Source organism: Panthera onca, chromosome A1, assembly GCF_046562875.1.
Source record: "Panthera onca isolate mPanOnc1 chromosome A1, mPanOnc1 haplotype 2, whole genome shotgun sequence".
NCBI lineage: Eukaryota > Metazoa > Chordata > Mammalia > Carnivora > Felidae > Panthera > Panthera onca.
Genome location: NC_138339.1, coordinates 224,440,627 through 224,459,833, shown reverse-complemented (window position 1 = coordinate 224,459,833; position 19,207 = coordinate 224,440,627). Strand labels below are relative to the sequence as shown.

The 19,207-nt window shown below is 34.5% G+C and overlaps 1 protein-coding gene across 9 annotated transcripts in view; it reads right to left on the bottom strand.

Moving 5' to 3' along the window:
- POSTN (periostin) overlaps positions 1 to 19,207 on the bottom strand; it is a 35,974-nt gene that overhangs the window by 15,642 nt on the left and 1,125 nt on the right. For all 9 annotated transcript variants that reach the window (XM_060637298.2, XM_060637300.2, XM_060637303.2 and 6 more), the window contains exons 2-15: positions 18,751 to 18,849; positions 13,628 to 13,692; positions 11,702 to 11,859; positions 9,149 to 9,313; positions 8,096 to 8,242; positions 7,454 to 7,595; positions 6,114 to 6,326; positions 5,399 to 5,533; positions 4,073 to 4,221; positions 2,601 to 2,737; positions 1,281 to 1,411; positions 611 to 741; positions 402 to 504; positions 228 to 295 (exon numbers count right to left, since the gene is read on the bottom strand). In XM_060637298.2, coding sequence (XP_060493281.2) covers positions 228 to 295; positions 402 to 504; positions 611 to 741; positions 1,281 to 1,411; positions 2,601 to 2,737; positions 4,073 to 4,221; positions 5,399 to 5,533; positions 6,114 to 6,326; positions 7,454 to 7,595; positions 8,096 to 8,242; positions 9,149 to 9,313; positions 11,702 to 11,859; positions 13,628 to 13,692; positions 18,751 to 18,849 — 1,843 coding nt within the window. The remainder of the gene's footprint in view (positions 1 to 227; positions 296 to 401; positions 505 to 610; positions 742 to 1,280; positions 1,412 to 2,600; positions 2,738 to 4,072; positions 4,222 to 5,398; positions 5,534 to 6,113; positions 6,327 to 7,453; positions 7,596 to 8,095; positions 8,243 to 9,148; positions 9,314 to 11,701; positions 11,860 to 13,627; positions 13,693 to 18,750; positions 18,850 to 19,207) is intronic.

The window sequence follows — 19,207 nt, the reverse complement described above, 5'->3', positions numbered from 1 at the left end:
CCCATTATAGTTAATACAGTGCTTGAGCCCAAGTAGGTTTCAGAGATATTTGTAGAATAAAACCATAAAGAAATTACCTCATTTACTCACGGGTGAGCCAGTGGCACATAATCAACAAAGAGCGGTCCAAGTCCAGGGTACATCTAAGCTACTCATGTATACATTTCTAGTCTTTTATGTAAAACCTGCAATATCTGTTTAGGAACAAATCCAATAATGTTCTGTACCTTAATCTGGATGTATTTGATCAGTTTGTTAAGGATTTCCAGTAGCTGATCATTTCCAACAGGTGTGTCTATGAAGAGGAATATTAAATTAATATTGATAAGAGCATTTGAAATACAAATATACACTTCTATTGAAAAAGATGTAGCCCACTAGTGAGTTCAGTAATTACCAACCTGCTGGGTAGAGGAGTTTATCTACAACATGAATGACACCATTCGTTGTCATGATGTCAGATTCTTTTGATTTCACTTCATTCACCAGAAGTGTATCATTTACCTATCAAAACAGGGGGTAACATCAGTGAGAAATTTAATGAAAAATTAACACGAAGATAATTGAACAATAAGTGAATGCTATCATAAATTCATTCTAGAGAACTCACTCCTTTCAGATAGATTTTGCTTCCTTGTGTGGTCTTCAGAATGTTAGTAACACCGGGTTCGAATCCCTTTCCAATGAAAACTCCTGGTGTCAGGTGATAAAGGATGATGTTTTGAAGGGCATTTTTGTCTCCTGGAGGGAAAAATATATATTTATTTATAACGTGTCATATTTTTTGATAATTTGATACTAGAAAAACTAAGGATAAAAATATTTCTTTGTCTTTAGTTTTTCCACACTGTGATTTCTCATCATTTCATTGTTCTTTCAAGTTGCTATCAACGAATGCCATGTCAAAACAGTCACTTCAGTCTGTTCAATCAAAATATTAGCCAACTTACTGGGAGGAAAAAAATGAAATTATTTTTGGAATTATAATTGTTTCTTTCCTTGTCACCTAGTTGTGTGGACTCGAATAGAAATAGCATAAGTGAACATTTAGGTCAACAACATGACGGCAAGCAACTGCTAATGTAATGTAATTACTAATGTAATTAAGAACATTAATGAGTGACTTTCCGTATATTCCATGTGGAATTAAAGGAAACTAATGCTAGGCACGAATATTAAAGTGGGGACATTTTTGAGGCTGACTTCTCTGCAGGAATGCTTGAGGAAGAAATGAGATCCTGAACACAAAGGACAAATATCTGGTATCCACTTTTACTCACGAATCAGAATTTCTTTTTCTTCATTTGTCATTCCCTTAAAGGCATCATTGGTTGGGACAAATAAGGTCCAATCCCCAGGTTGTGTCAGGAGCTCTTTCAGGTCTGCGGCTTCAAGTAGACTGAGGAAAATGCTAAGCAGGAAAGATATGTATATTTATTCTGTTAGATTTAGATTTAGGTATGCTCACCCACAATGCATGGAATAAAATAGCATCCATATATTCTGGAAAGCATGAGAAAGTGTTCATACATTTTCATAGTTCAGATGCAGTTTACCTGTTAAGAAAGTTTAATCAGGGGGAAATTATTTAAATATACATATGGTTTTTAAAATTTCCTAAACTCGGGGAGTGCCTGAGTGGCTCAGTCAGTTAAGCGTCCAACTTTGGTTCAGGTCATGATCTCACAGTTCGTGGGTTTGAGCCCCATGTCAGGCTCTGTGCTGACAGTGCAGAGCCTGGAATCTGCTTCGAGTTCTGTGTCTCCCTCTCTCTCTCCCCCCTCCCCTATTCATGTTCTCTTTCTCTCTCCCTCTCTCTCTCTCAAAAATGAATAAACATTAAAAAAAAATTTGTTTAATTTCCTAAACGTGGTTTTTATCCTATAAAACTTAATAAGGTCACACTTTATAACAAAAAAGCATGTAGTTTTCATTTAAAATTCTACAAACTAGTCTTGGCTAGTATATAATATCATTTTTAAAAATTAAATTTTACTGTTTATTAATAAAATACTTACTAATTAAATATGTATTATTTTAATTATTAATAAATATTAATGATTTTAACATTTAAAAACTTGGGGCGCCTGGGTGGCTCAGTTGGTTAAGCGGACAACTTTGGCTCAGGTCATGATCTCGCGGTCCGTGAGTTCGAGCCCCGCATCGGGCTCTGTGCTGACAGCTCAGAGCCTGGAGCCTGTTTCAGATTCTGTGTCTCCCTCTCTCTGACCCTCCCCTGTTCATGCTCTGTCTCTCTCTGTCTCAAAAATAAATAAACGTTAAAAAAAAATTAAAAAAAACATTTAAAAACTTAAATACAAAAAAAATTTGCAAGGAATAAGTCAATCTATTAAATTGTTTCACTCACCAAATCATATTATGGTGAACTAGGAAGTAAAATAGTGTTAACATATTTCAGTTTTGAAAACATTTGCATGGACTTCTTACTGTAAATTCTACGTTCAGTATTATTGAATACTGAATGCCTTTTGGAATACTATGAAACAAAACTATGTTAATAGTTCTTGCTCTCTCTCTCTCTCTTGTGTGTGTGTGTGTGTGTGTGTGTGTGTGTGTGTAAATGAAACTAATAGGCTTACCTAAAGCGTTTATCTTGTTTTAGTTTTTCATGGAGGGATTTCTCTGCTGGTTTGATGATCTCTCGGAATATGTGAATGGCACCATTTCTTCCTTGTTTGCTTCCTCTCACCATGCATGAATTTTCAATGCAGACAGCCTAGCAAAAAAAAGAAAGACACAGCTGTACATGTCCTTAATCGAGATGTCCTAAGTGGAAGTAGTTGCATAGTTGAGTTTCTGGAATGACTCTTCTAAGAGGTCTTCTGACCTCTGTGACTGGAAGAAACAGCATCTCAGTTCTGTTTTTATGGTCTGGCACAATCTGATCTCACACTCCTTATTCGGTCAGTTACTAGCTAGGCTACTCTATGTATCATCATCAGGAAATAACAAAAATTCACCAGGAAATAGTTTCATCAGGAAGTAACAAAAATTCCATAGAATTCCATGCCTACATCTTTCATCATTCTTCTCCAGGTTCTAACTATTCTTCCACACCCCCTTTAAGAAACTTTTGCCCTTTAACTCTTTAGGACCTTCTTTATTCCTGACTTCAGTGCCTTTTGTGATCTTCACAAATACTTATTATATTTTCCTGACTGCGAGTCCCTATCAATTTATTCTGTAGTGTCTTTGATCAAATATATGTATATGCAGCCCATTTTCTGCAGCCTGTAAAATGTGTGTCATGGAATTGTGGAGCCATAGTGAGCAGCTGCTGTGTGCCCTATCAGGTAATGCTTGACTTCCTATGAAACTTTTGAGCTGTAGATGCATTTGTTACCTGGACAGAAATTGAACAGCACTGCTAGTTGAATTGTAACCTTCATTAGTAATACTTTCTAGAAATTTTCCCTCAGAAAAAATGTCAGAGCCATTTTATAGACATCAGAGATCTTTATGTGTCTATAAAAAATTGCCTTGGGGCGCCTGGGTGGCTCAGTCGGTTAAGTGGCCGACTTCAGCTCAGGTCATGATCTCGCGGTCCGTGAGTTCGAGCCCCGCGTCGGGCTCTGTGCTGACAGCTCAGAGCCTGGAGCCTGTTTCAGATTCTGTGTCTCCCTCTCTCTGACCCTCCCCCATTCATGCTCTGTCTCTCTCTGTCTCAAAAATAAATAAACGTTAAAAAAAAATTTAAAAAAAAAAAAAATTGCCTTGTAAACTGCACAAGACTTCATAAATCAAAAGCTTGCTTTAGAGAACTTTTAGTGATTTCTAGAATTGAAATAATAAATGCCTTAGGACATAAAGTTATTTATAATGAAACAAACTCAAATTATCTGATTTATTAATACATTGCACTTCTTGTGTCCTTTCCTCACAGTCTTTTCATACATTACTCAGTTCCCTGATCCTCCTCTGAATATTTACTATTATAAAACCACATTAATAAAGTTCTGGAAACATTCATTATAACAACATTCTTAGACAAGGACATGTCATTTGACATTTAGGCCAATGTGGATGTCTTATATTTTCCTGATTTACTTACTGTTCGATAGACAAAGACTCTGAGCTGTTTGCCTCCAATGGTTTCAAGTTTTTGTCCATTGTAAAGCTCATTAAGCCCAACTTTTACTTTCAGTATGTGATTCTGCAGAATTAATTTAAGAAGCCGCTGATCCATGCTCAGAGTATCATCTATAAATAAATTCACGAGGACAAGGATTAATTGGAAACCATTAAAATTCCTCCTGGTAAGAGAAAATCATGAAAATGGGAAATCCCTAATGCTATCCATATTGTGGATTCTGCGCTCAAAACGTATATGAGTCAACTAACTGCTCAAGGCTATGAATTCTATGCACCAATTAGGAACTCTGTGAGATATTCCATCAAATGAATACCATTTGATGATAACATTGATTTGATAACATCATTCGGAGGAGTCCAAACGATGGACTCCATCTCAGTAAGGGCTACATAGTGTTGTGTGGTCATTGGCAAAAGTTAAGCTCTAATATTGGCCATGATTTTTTCTGAGAATTTGATATACACTAATCACATGAAAGACTATGGATGAATCATTTATAAATTTATATTTACCTCTGCAGAGAAAATCAAAATACATACACTCTCTTAAATGTGGGTTAATGTCAATACATGTAGATATAGTTATTACAAAGAGGAATAATAGTATTTCTAGGAATTTGAATGTTTTATTAATAACACTATGTACCACAATTTAGCATTTCAAAAAATATTTTTAAAATAATGCTTGTTTGTTAACTACTCAATTTTGCCTTATAATTTAAATACATCTTTATGAAATCACTTTTCTGGAAAAAGTGGCAGGTTGCATTAATCTAAACACCATCCTTGATTAGCAGCTCTTAGATAAAATACTTATAATAATAGTTTACATCATAATATGAAAGTGATAATAAATAGTCTCTTGCTTTTATTTATTTATAATTTGACACCTCACATCAAATTTTGGGATGGAAAATATACTTATTTTTTCTTAAATATTATGTTGGTGTTAAATAAACAAATCAGATTTATTTTTCTTAAGATCTATTAATACATACCTTAAGTGTGCTGGAAACATGATTAGAGTCATAGAATAACTGAACATCCTTTATCAAAAACTTTCACTCCCTGTAGGCTATTATCTATTCTAATGAAATGTTTTGAAATGAAGGACATTTTAACAGAGACGACGTAGTGCTAATGATGTGTAGTCAATAAAGTAATAATCAGCACCTTGTAAAATGTCTATTATTCCTTAATGCAGACAATCATGGTGAAGAAAAACGGTGCCTGAAGGTTGGTGGGGGGTGGTGGGAGAGTAGGAATGACAGCATCCAGTACATACCTGAAAACGCATTATTCACAGGGGCCAGCAAAGTATATTCTCCATCTGGCCGCAAAGCAGATGCCAAGCCTAGTTGGGCCACGAGGTCTGTGAAAGTGGTTTGCTGATTTCCAGCCAGCTCAATAACTTGTTTAGCTGTAAAGGAAACCATCACCATCCCAACAACGTCATCATTGTTATTATCATCATTCTGAAATCAGTAAATCAATTCTTGGCTGTTTTCTATAAGCTATTTACTGCAATCACAATGTGATAAGATAGTCTGCCCTTCCCTAGTAATAGTTCCAGATTCCCTTTTTTGGGGTTGATACAGAAAATTTCAAAAAGAAAATATCTTTCTGGCTTCTTACTTTTCATTGTCTTTAATTCTCTATTCCTCATCTTCCTCCTCTCTCTGCTGTTGCGAATGCCATAGTTCTTTCATTTATCCAAAGCTGACCATTTGGTTATATCTTTCCCTCTGTTTTCAGGAAAAACCATGGTACTTTGAGAACCTTGATAAATTATTAAGTGTTAGAAACTCTGGAAAGCTGATGTTCCATGCATGGAATGCCTGTGATTAACAAGCTACCTATTTTAGTACTCAGTTCACTATTTTGTATCTGTGCTTCACATACCATTCCTTATACTACACATTCATTTTTCATAGGCTTATTCTTGAGGCATCATAACTGGTAAACAGTAGTAGGTAGAAGAATATGAAACTGTTGCTCACCAGAATCAGGAATTAGGACCTGATCAATCAAATGGATAACACCATTATTTGTCACGATATCTTTTTTGTTCACCATTTTGATTCCATTTACTGTTATACTGTCACCGTCACATCCTATCTCAATGGTGTTTCCTTCCAGAGTCTCAAAGACTGCTCCTCCCATAATTGCCTCAGAACACTGGAGGGTGTTCAAAAGGTGGTACTTCATGAGGGCTGGAGAATAAATTAAAAACAGCAAGTTTTTAGATCAAGAGAAACTGCACTTAACCCTTCAAAGATGTGTTTCACTGTGGAACTAATTATTCCTAAAAAATAAAATACATATAAGACCTAAGTATTGACTGAAGATTTTTAAATTCTGTTTATGTTCTAGGAAAGCTTCTTCCATTAACTATACAATAGAAATAGCTCAGCTCAGTAGGAAGAAGAGAAGATCAGTTGTGTGAAATGATTTGTGTAGCACTAGAAAATGTGTTAGAGAAACTTTTCACTATCATAAGAAAGTAATTTCTGATGTGAAAAAAAGAAGAGTTGCTCCTTTCAAAAGGCCTGTATTTATTTGTGATACCTGTTCCTAAGTGCCCAAGCAACCTCTTGCCTTAGCCACTCATAACAGAATGTCTACATATAATTTGTAAAGACATTAGTAGCGGAAGATTAGTAGGGTAAGACAAATCATTCCCTAAAGAAAACATCTGGAGAGTAGACAAAATGAAGATGATTTCTTGGAAGATACTGAAGGAATTTTAATGCCTCAACTGTTTTCTATCCATATCTGCATCATCCAAGTTTTTCATTTTAAATCAGTCAAAATATATTTTGGGAGAGGCTAAGTTAAATGTACTACTCACAATGTAAAATCTATTTGAAAATAGAAAGGGAGATTAGAAAGAAGGCAAATTCTGTGTATCAAATAAGTAATGGCCAAAGAGAACCATGAAGTTTTCTCAACTCAATGATATCTTTTAGCATAAATTTAAAATGAAAAGCATCGCATAATAATATATGATATTAAAATTTGATGATCTAATATTTATTTTCAACAATGGCTAAATCCTTTTTAATGCCTGCTATTTATTTACTTGAAAGCAGTACAAAAGGAATGTGATCTTTAGGATATTCTTATCTTTTAAATTCATTATTTAATTACTCTGCCTACTCTTTCAAGGGCTTTGTTTTCTTTTAAGATTTTTAGAGTCCACCTTAAGAACAAAAATTTTTCTTTGCCTTTGCTTATAAAAGCTGATAATCTTGGCATGACTTAATCTTTTTTTTTTTTTTTTTCTCTTTTCTTCTTGGAATTCTGGGAGGGTTCTCAAAGAGGAGGACATTTTTAGTACCTTCAGAAGCCACTTTGTCTCCCATGATCCTTTCTAGGACACCTCGTGGAAGCTTCTCAAAAGCCTCATTGGTGGGAGCAAAGAGAGTGAAGTGACCATCTCTTCCAAGGGCCTCCAGAATATCAGATGTGATAGCAGCTGCCTGAAACACAAACGTGCTTTTTAGAGGCTTGCACACTGCAAATCCAAAGGCAAATGACAACACACTTCACCTAGGCTGATGCAGGGAGCTGATTCTACAGAAAACTATAGAAGTTTGTTCTTGCTAGATCTTTAAAACACTTTTTGACACAACCAACTATGTCCTTTCCAACTTTTTTTTGTAATAATGGGAATTCTGCCCATGCTTGTTTGACTGTAGCAATATCCAGCAGTACATGTAACTGAGATGGACACATACTAAATACACCAAATACACTATGGGCACATAACTAACCATTCTTTATCTGTCATGTCCAAATAAATATGATTATGTCATAGGAGATGATTTCTTCCTTGTAAAATAAAAGTCTTTTCATTTCAAGAAACACATTTGTTATATTTCTGCCAGAGTTTTAAAATAGCATTTTATGGTTAGACTCTGGGAGAGAAAGGAGATGTTTCAGTGGTCCAAGGCAATCTGCTGTTATTTCTTCTACTTACTCTAAAAGATGAGAGTTCATCTTCTGCTTCAATGAAGTCTTGAATTGAGGTACCAATTTGTGTAAGGACACGATCAATGACATGTACAACACCATTTGTTGCAATCTGGTTCCCATGGATGATTCGAGCGCAGTTAACAGTGACAACCTATAATTATTTGGGAAAATCCAAGTGCAGAAATCAGAGCCATCCATTGACCACTGACACTGAAAGGCCATTATTTTTCATTTCTGCTAGTAAATGTAACATGAAGGAACCAACATTCTAAATGTAAATGTTAAGGATGAAGACATATATTGTTCTGTCTAAAAAAGAAACTAAGAGGAGATAGGACCAGTTGAAAACCCTACCCAGTTACACTCAACAAATCTAGAAACTAAGGCAAAAAAGCATTTTTTTTCATTTGAGTTACTGCTTTTTTTCCTTCTCTTCCCTTTACAGACATAGTCATAAACTATTTCAAATGCAGATCAATGAGTTGCATTTAAAAAAAGTCTCTCGGTCCTAAAATAAGTTCTGAGAGAGAGAAATAATTATTGAACAAATATAATCAGTTCTATTGCAGTGATTTCCTAATTATTGCCTCACTGTTGACCCTTTTCATCCCTGGAAATTTGTTGAAAGAGCCCTATGACCCTGCTGGAAGTTTCCCACAAAGACTTTTCTCTAAATACACAAGAACATAAATCAGTAGAGTAGTTAGAGGATGAATAAAGGAATACTTATTCTGTGATTATTTTTTGATAAACTCTTATTTACTATTTTTTCTTAGGTTGTTATTTTTAAAACACATCAACTACTAAAATCTCCTTTATTAAGAACATCTAAGTCTGCTATCAGTCAACTGTGAATTTAATTTCTTCCTCACGATCACTCTCAAGTAGAAATCAGCCACAGAATCAGAAATTTACATGCTATAAATGTGGGGAAAAGGCATAATATAGTACTTACAGTCACTAACATTTTACTGTTTCTGTGAATATTATATAAAAGGTATAGAAAAAATTAAGGGTGCTATTACTCAGAAATGTACTTTTTATTAATGAAACTTACCCCATTAGGATAATGGTTAATGAAAAGTCCCAAATTGTTATACATTGAGGGAATAATCATGCCATTTTTTAAGTCCTTGGTCAACATTCTGTTATTAACCATGTGGCTATGTAAAGCATTCAATAATTCAACATTTACATTGCTCTCCAAACCTCTACGGATATCCTAGGGAAAAATTGAAATAGTAGAAGTTTATTTTATTGAGGTTCATCATTAAAATACTTATAATCACACTATTTCTTACTCTCTTGTTACTTTCTCATTGCATTTCCCAGATGATTAAAGTCAAATCAACATAATTAAAATTATATTATTTCAATTGATTAAGTAATTTTGTAAATTCAGGTACTGAGTTAAGGCTCCTGAATCTGATAGAGTGCTTGGACATTGATAGTGACAAAAAAATTTTTTAAATAAAGATATTGATGAAGAGACAAACTTGATGTAAATTAAAGGCTTAGGGCAATATGAAATTATCAGACATTTGAAATATTTTAAATGGTAAACAAAACAAAACAAAAATGGCATTATATTTTTGTACAACATTTACATTTTAATGAGGATGTTATGTTTATTTCATATCAAATTCAAGAATTCAACCATACTGTACCTTTTTTTTAATCCAATATATATCCTATATATGTGTAACATATGTATATCCTATATTACATGATACTGTATATGGCTCTATGGGAAAGTCTCTATCTTTAAGGTACTTATGATATAGGGGCAGTTAAAAATAAACATAGTAAGGGGCACCTGCCTCAGTTGGTTAAGCGTCTGACTTCAGCTCAGGTCACGATCTCATGGTTAGTGGGTTCGAGCCCCATGTTGGGCTCTGCGCTGACAGCTCAGAGCCTGGAGCGCGCTTACGATTCCGTGCCTCCCTCTCTCTCTGCCCCTCCCCCACTCACACTCTGTCTCCCTCTGTCTCTTGAAAATAAATAAATGTTAAAAAAAATAAACATAGTAATATAAAGAAGAGAAGGAGAAAAAAATGCTGCTAGGGGTCAAATGAGGAAGAGCAGCCATTCAAGGCTTGGTAATGGATCTTGAAGGGTAGACAGGGTAAGAACGGTAGTGATCGTTCTCAGTCCAGTTGCTGACATAGGGTAAAAGTTGGGAGAACCGATGCTGTCCAGTTTGGTTAGCACATACTTTTATCTTTCTTAGATAATATTAAGAAAGAATTTTAGAAAAGTATGTGGGACAATAATGTGGAAGACTTTAATGCCCGACTAAAGTATAAACTAAACTGGCAACAAAGGGCCACCGAAGATTTTGTGGCATTGGAATATAATGTTTAAACTGGGCTTTAGGAAGGTTAATATAGGGATAATGCATAGCAAAAAGGAGGTATCAATTAGGAGGATGAAAATTGAGATATAGGTAACTAATAATAGTTTGTAAGAATTAGAACAGAAATAAGATGACTAGCAATTTTCAAGCCTGAATACTAAGATTGATACTCCCAATTATGGGGGGGGGGGGGGGTGGGGACTGGGGGAAGCCAGCAGAAAAGCAAATGTTTATGTGAAGAAAGAAAATAGCATTCTCTTAGATATCTTTTTGTTTAAAGATGCAGCAGTGTAGCTAAGGGGAGATATTAAAATGGACATTAGAAATACTCTCCTGGGTTTCCAAGGAGAGCAACTACAGAAACAGATTTCGTGGTTATACACGCTAAAGTCATAGTTGAAGTCATCAGAAGTATATATAAAGAACAGAGTCTAATTCCTAGTAGAGACTTTAATAAGACCCATTCTTAAGGAAGGAAGAAGAGGAGTCAGCAAAAAGAACCAGAAGGGTGGTTAAGAGATGAGGTCAAAGACAACCAGAAGAGAGAGTTCCATATCGCAAGCAATTAAACATATAGTTAATGTATCAAGATAATATCTAGAGGAATATGCCTAAGTTTTACTAAATATTTGACTCTAGTGGTAATTATCAATTCATCTTCATATCAAATAGAAAGTAAAAATATATTTCTATACTAATTTTACAGATTAGAAATTTAGTGTATTATAAAGCAGATTATGCACAAAATGTGAAAATCAAATGCATTATTTACAATATTTCATTTAAATATTCCTACACATATATACATATGTCAATGTCTGAGCAGCCATATATATTTACATATAATTAAAAGTAATTAATTGCATCTCTAGAATATGCCTTTATAATAAATTTTAAATTCCACTAGGCTTCTTAACTTACTGTTCTATTAGATATGTCATCTAAAACTCAATAAATCTCTTCCCATCAAAAAAGAAAGAGGATGGGAGTAAAATAGAATAATGACAAACACCAGTTCAGTCCACTCTTGGTTTTCCCTTTCTTAATTGGTCTATGAACCTACTGGGTAAGTTATTCCACTTATGGATGTATTAAAATACTTTACTCCTTACATTTAGTAACTCATCCTTTCATGTATCCTCATGTATCTATTATAAAAAGATATAAAATTTCTATTAATTTCCAAGTTAATAAATCCATTCAAATGGAATAACTACAATAAAAATAATTGTATTAATAAAAATAGTGAATTACAGAATCCAAGTTGTCCCAAGCCTCATTACTCGGTGCAAAATAAGTAAATGATCCCTTTCCTTCAATCTCTTCCCTCAGTCTTGAGACATCAGAATAGCGTTGTGTTGTGGTGGCTCCCACGATGCCCAGAGTGCCGTAAACATGGTCAATAGGCATAACTGAAATAATCAAGAAATCAAGATCTTAGAATAATATTTCAAGGATATTATTTCACAATCATTTGAACTTTATACTAAGTTCCTCAATACATTTAACTGAAAATTTTAGCAATAAAATTCTCTGCATGAATGATCAGTTTTATACAAAGATTGTCACTTAAGTGCTAGATGATAAAACACCACTGAAAACTATTATTTCATATATCTTTCATGTTGAGGGAAAATGAATTTTAAATTATCATCTTGGTATAACACTTACTCTATGTAGGTTTGACTCCTCTTATGTCAATAATAGTTCAATTATAAGTACCAATAAATATTTCTGATTCACTGAACAGAAGAATATGCTCTTCACTTCTCACTAAAAGAATGGCCAAAGGTAATATTTTCTTTTATGTTGGCTTAAGGCTCTTAAATGGTATAATATTGTTAGGTATTGGGTTATTAATTTTTATAGATTTGGATTTCTAAAAGAAATACATAGACCTGCTTCTTTTCAGCATAATTTCAGGAAGGAAATAGATGGAAGTATCTAACACTTCCAGAGTATTTTTCCTGAACTTCAGAAGAAATATTAATATATGAATATCAACCTGAAATTTGGTACAGCCTATTTATTCATTTTTTGACCCTATCTTATTTGAATAATACCATAGGAGAAGTGGTTATTACATTTGTGAATATATCAAGACTGGGTGACACAGTTAATAATCAAATTATAAAATCAGAATTTAAAAGACTCCAAAAGGATGAGGAAAATGAGTCAAGATTAACAAGTTAAATGTAACAGAGTTCCATGTATATCTTTACACCCAAGCTGAAAATATAAATCCTAGAAAAAGAGCTGACTTGATAGTATTCATAGTCAGATAGGCCAGACTTGAAGTTGAAAAACAAATCCTAGAGAAATGCCCAACTCGATAGAAAGAACTGTAATCAATTTTTAACTGATCATAAATTCATTAGGAGCTGATGATAGCATGTGGTTACCAATGACAGTAACCAAAGTTCAGGGGCCCCCAAAAGTGAAGAATTTGTCTTGATGATATTCTCTCAGATGCTGGGACCCACATAGATTGCAGACACCAGTCTGGGATCAGATTCAGAGAAAAGATGACTGGACTAGAGGCTTTTTATGTGTTGGTGTCCATGATGGTGACAGCTCCAAAGTTTATGTTATATTAGAAGAACTGGGGATGCTTAGCCCAGAGAAGAGAAGAGTCTGTTGGGGAAAGGAGGATAGTGGAGGAAGTATGTGATGATTGGTATTAAATATATGAACGTTTTTTCGAAGTTGTTTCAAAGAGGAAATAGATCAACTTTTTTCTCCAGTTGGCAGTTATAGGAAACCAGCTTTCAATATGAGGGATGTTATAAGATCAGAGCTGTTCAATTAGAGATTATGCCTTTCCAACTAGTCCACTCCATGTTTGTAAACAAATTCAAAGACAAGGATTTTGTAGAGAGGATTTTCATTCTTGAAGGAAAATTGAACTAATTTGAAGTTACGATCAAGCTCCTATTGTCTGGTCCAACATTCAGTGCATGAGCAGTAGGTTTTAATACTTTATCACCATGACAAATTCATGATTAACACAAAGATATTGGTGGTTTATCTTGGATTTATTATGGTGCTAAGTACACACACATACACACACACGCACATGCACTCATACACAAAATTGGGTTCTCTACAGGCTAAGCTACCTCAAATCTCTTTCTTCACACAAGACAAGCTCCTCATTTATTTCAGTAATTGAAATTTTACCTGCTGGGCAGCCTTTCATTCCTTCCATCCTCATATAACCAGGGCAACATTCATATAACACTGTCCTGTAGGTCAGAAGAAAATTAATATTAAAATGGGGAACTACATAGAATTCATTTTGTTATAATCTTAGCAGAAACATACCACTTACTGTGATGACTTTTGAGACTCTAGAATTGTTTATTTCCTGATATCAAGTTATTTACATTACTTTGATTTCTCTATACAACGTCATGGCATTATAGAAAAGTTCCAGGATCTTGAGGCAGAAAAATGGGGTTTATGGTTCCCAGTTCTATACTTGGTGGATGTGTGACTTTGAGCAAGTAATTTAACAAATTCAAGTGTCAGTTTCTCCAACTATTTAACATGGATATAGTATCCCTGACACCTACTCACAAGCTAGTTGTGAGTCTCAAATAAAATGATGCATTGGGAATCACTTCGTAAACTATAAACGGTCAGAAATGTTTATTAGTATAAGGTTATTAGAAACTAGAAACATCAGGAAATATATTAACCTCTTTCAATCAATAAAAGCTATTCTACTGCTAACTAAAATAATGCTATTTTACATTTGAATTGCCAGTAATTAGTTTGATTATACTAAATACAGTCCTTAATTTATTTAATCCAATGTATTGTATTGTTTTCAAAGACAATACAATATTCAAGAAAATGCTATTCTGTTCATAGTTAACAAAGTGTATTAAATTATATAAGGCATAATTAAGGCAACAAACCAGAAAAATCAGCAAAGATGTATCCAAATCAACTTTGTATAAATTACTATATTTTGTGGGAAAATAGTAACCTGAAATCATCTATCTAATTTCTTTTATTTTTTTACTTTATTAAAAATATAATCCTGATCTTCATTTTATCAAATTCCATTTGACATTTTCTGGTCTTCTTCAGATTCTAGCATAGGTAATCTATTTTTAAAAATATTTTTATTTATTATTATTTTTGAGAGAGAGAGAAACAGAGCACGAGTGGGGGAGGAGCAGAGAGAGAGGGAGAGAGAATCAGAAGCAGGCTCCAGGCTCTGTGAGCTGTGAGCACCGAGCAGACATGGGGCTCGAACTCACGAACCGTGAGATTATGACCTGAGCCAAAGTCAGACACTCAACTGACTGAGCCACCCAGGCACCCAGTAATATTTTTAATTAAAATTTTACATAATTCTCTGTTTCCTCTCAATAGAAATATGAAGGTGAATGCACAAAACAAAAATTGGAAATGGGGGAATATTATCACTGAAGAGGGCATATAGACCATTTTGTAATTTTTAATTGATAAATTCCATGTCATGCAATTTAAAATAATTACTTATAAGCTGTTTATCTTGCAATTTAGTAATTAAGCATGCATTAACTAGTTCAGATATTTTATTTTGGCTTTTTTCTAGTTGTGATAATTGTACTCAAGAAGTATGAGTAAATGAAAGAATATATTTAAGAGAAAGGTCATATTTTCTTAGAATGATAGAAATTACAATAAAAGAAAAAAGGAGAATATTAATGATATAAGAAATTATCTTATATAGCTTAAAAAGTAAATAAGCTTTTCAAATTGAAGCCAGGTCCATTAAGTGATTATCCATGATTTGTGGCCCTGTTTGTCATCTTAGAATCCTATTTCTCAGGGGCGCCTGGGTGACTCAGTCGGTTACGCGTCCGACTTCAGCTCAGATCACGATCTCGCGGTTCGTGAGTTCCAGCCCTGCATCGGGCTCTGGGCTGATGGCTCAGAGCCTGGAGCCTTTTTCTGATTCTGTGTCTCCCTCTCTCTCTGCCCCTCCCCCGCTCATGCTCTCTCTCTGTCCCAAAAATAAATAAATGTTAAAAAAAAATAAAAAAATAAAGAATCCTATTTCTCTATTTTCTTGATGTCAATTTAAAAAGTACAATGTAACATTATTTATTCATACCCATATATGCAGTAAAATATGAAACACGAATGAAAGAAATGTTTCTGGCATGGAATATTAACTTAAAGATAGTTGACAGATAAGACATGGACAAATTTAAGTGGGGAATGCCAATTTCAAATTGTTCTTCAATTTCAAAATAATTTCAAGAATAGTTGGTATTAGAAACATATGGAAACTATATGGGAACCTTAGGCAATTCCTAGCATGGCCTCTGAAATAATTTATTCACTAACATCCCCATATAAATAAATTTGAATACTTGGATGCCAAAGGACTGATTCAGAATGTTTCCACGTTAGCTTTAGCATATATTATACATGATTAAAAAACTGAGACACATATTTATTGGTCCAATATTGATAGTACGGACTTGACGTAAAATAGTGAATAGAAGAGAAAATTGTTAAAGTAACAAAAATTTCTATAACACTTGCTAATATGAACCAAAGATTAGCCTTACCGTAGACAGTTCACCAGATGGAACAAAATTCTAAAATAATCAGTTGCAATTTAAACTGATAGTTGAACAATATGGTTATGTGAGTTGATATTTTAAAAACAGAAAAGGAGGTTTTTTCAGGAGATCATTTATTCTACACAAAACTTAAATCTCTCACATGGTTGGTAGAATGAAACAAGAGTAAAAAAGAATCATAACTGTGCACATCTCTGAAAGTGGAAAATCTATCCTCATTTTCTGAATAGTATCTAAAAATCTCATGAAAATGGAAGCTGAAAGGAAGACTACAAAACACTATATTATTCAGCCAATATATATTATGGAAAATATCTTAAACTTAGGAAATTCATGTTTATCATTAGACCTGCCCAATTATTTCCTTCAAATCTGCAAAGCAACTGTTCAATGAGAAGACAAGCATTTCTGTCAACTGATACAAAGAGTCCTAAAGATGCCTCTGGATATTTTAGCAGCTGCAAGCAGATGGCAAAACAGACATTCCTCTTGTCAATGTTATTGATTTATTTGATTATTTGAAACTAGCAGCTAGCATTTATATTTATATCAGAGCACAAATGTAAATGTGGTTGTGAAAATGAAGCTACTTGGGGGAATAAGCTAATATAGTATAACAAAGGAGACACTGTTATGTTTCTGATAAAAAGCCAGGCTTCGAAACGGGATTTTTTTTTTTTTAATGGAGAGCAAGAAAGAATGTTGGCATGACCTTTGCACAAGCCTTGGCATCTCTAACCGCGTTTAGATGGTTAAAGTGAGATTACATCATACTTTCCTAACTTTCAGGAAGAATGCAGTAAAGATATCCCCTGAATATTTCAGACAGCAGGTCCTTTCTTATGTAGTTGGTGTGCATTCCAAATATGCCTCATGGTAACCAAGAATGTGAACAAAGGAAGGAGAATCCAGAGTTTTGGAGTTCCCAGTTGGGGCCCAGCCTGCATTATGTCCAAGATCATCGCAATCACTGACTTGCATTGTAATTGTGTGAATGACTCACAAATCTAGCAGATGTCTGCAAACAAGTAGGAATTAGATCCAGGCCAAAAAGTAACTCTATCAAATCAGTTGAAACTCTATTAGGCAAATGAATAGGAAGAGGCAGCAAACTCCTGTGGTGTCCTAGACTTAGTTCCCATGGGGAAGTAGAGTCCAGCTAAGGTTATATACATTGAATATATGATTTTTATCTGGAAATAAAGATAATCTTATGTATTTTATTTTTTTTTTTTAATTTTTTTTTTAACCTTTATTTATTTTTGAGACAGAGAGACACAGAGCATGAACGGGGGAGGGTCAGAGAGAGAGGGAGACACAGAATCTGAAACAGGCTCCAGGCTCTGAGCCGTCAGCACAGAGCCCGACGCAGGGCTTGAACTCACGAACGCGAGATCATGACCTGAGCCGAAGTCAGACGCTTAACCGACTGAGCCACCCAGGCGCCCCAATCTTAATGTATTTTAGGTAGGGATCTGGTTACAACCCCTTTTCCCACCCACGTATATCCATTTGTTAAAGTAGTTTACACTTAAGGACAATTGACATTGTGAGTTACTTAGCAATTTCACAATCATCAAATCATTCTACCCACCCCCCACCCCCAGAAACTCTGTAAGTATAAAATCGACATTCACAGGTAAAGAAACAAAGGCTCCAAGAAGTTAAGTGATGCCATATTTAGTATTTGTACCAATACTATTAAGTTAGGAAGAAGTTTTTAACAATCCCCCAATCTTCCACCTGAAGTTTAATGATGATCTACTAAGCAGGTTCTCATTCAGATATTTAATTCTCAAGGCATCCTTCATCAAGAGTGGAGTCCAAATTAATAGGAAGCACTCTTTTCTTGATTGGGAATGGTATCACTAATCTTTGTGATACAGCAACTTGCTCTTTCTATGACTCAGCTCCTTCCTTTTAAAATGAAGAATTAGACCACTCGAGTAACTCTCCACTTGTATATATGCTCAGGATTGTATTTTCCTACCAAGGTTTATTGATAGATTAAACCACTATGCATGTTTATCAAGTAATAAAAAATATTTTCTTCTAAGTAAAGAGTGATTGTCTTTTTGGCTATGGAAATAGTAAATACAATGATGGGCTTTATCACCTTTGTGGACCTCTGGGGATCTGGCAGTTTGGGATGGAATAATTGGATTAAATGAAGAGACGAAACTTAAGTTCTTTCCAACTTCAAGTGTTGATGAAAACTTTTAGGTAAACTGGAGTAATTCAGATAATTTCCAAGTGATTGTAGGGAAACATTAATTAGTGCTTCAAAAATCCTGATATTTTAGATCAGTTTGTTTTTCTGGCCCATTTTTTTTATATAAAATGAGGAAACTGAGGAAACCATTTTTATAAAGTGAGGCATAGAGGTTAAGTGTCTTGCCTAAAAAAGAGGGCCAAACCAGGGTAGAAATGCCATAGTCTCCCACTGATTCCATACCAAATTACATGGCAATGTGGTTGCCATCGACCTCTTTTGGACCTCTGTGACACATAGATTCAAGGCTCATGAGAGGTGCACTAGCAGAGGGAGAAATCCAGGGAGAATTCATTTATTCACCTTTATGATATATATATTTTTTTGTTTTTAAAGCTTTCAATTTGGGAGAATATTTTCAAGAAAAATGGTGCATGTGTCCAAGGAAAGGCGTAGCGTTGCTTTGGGGACTGGGACATTAAGGAAAAGATGAGACTTACGTTTTCTTTCCACAGATGGCACCTTGGTACCAGTTCCTACAAGTGCTGAAGTATTTCTTTTTGGTGCCTAAAATCTGTTGAAGGGCACAGACATTTGGGCTGGAAGACAGAGGGAAGGAAAGAGAGTTAGTGTCCTAACGACAACCAGTGTTTCATACCTTCAGGTCAGATGATTCAGAAAAAAAGTTAACATGTGGACTCAATTTTCAAAGATGTGATTCTAGTCTTGCAAAAATCTACTTCTTGATTCAATCATACTGAATCATTAGAAAAACTAAATTCTCTGGGAGAGAAAAAAGGGAGAGGAAATTATACATCCTTGAGAGGAGAACACCAGCATTTCAAAAGTTAATTTAGTAGGAATATTCAAGCAGCATTAAGTTCAACTTAGTTTTGTTGTCATGTGTGTCTTATTATTTCTAGTAGTAAGATAATCTACTGACCCTTCCTAAATCAA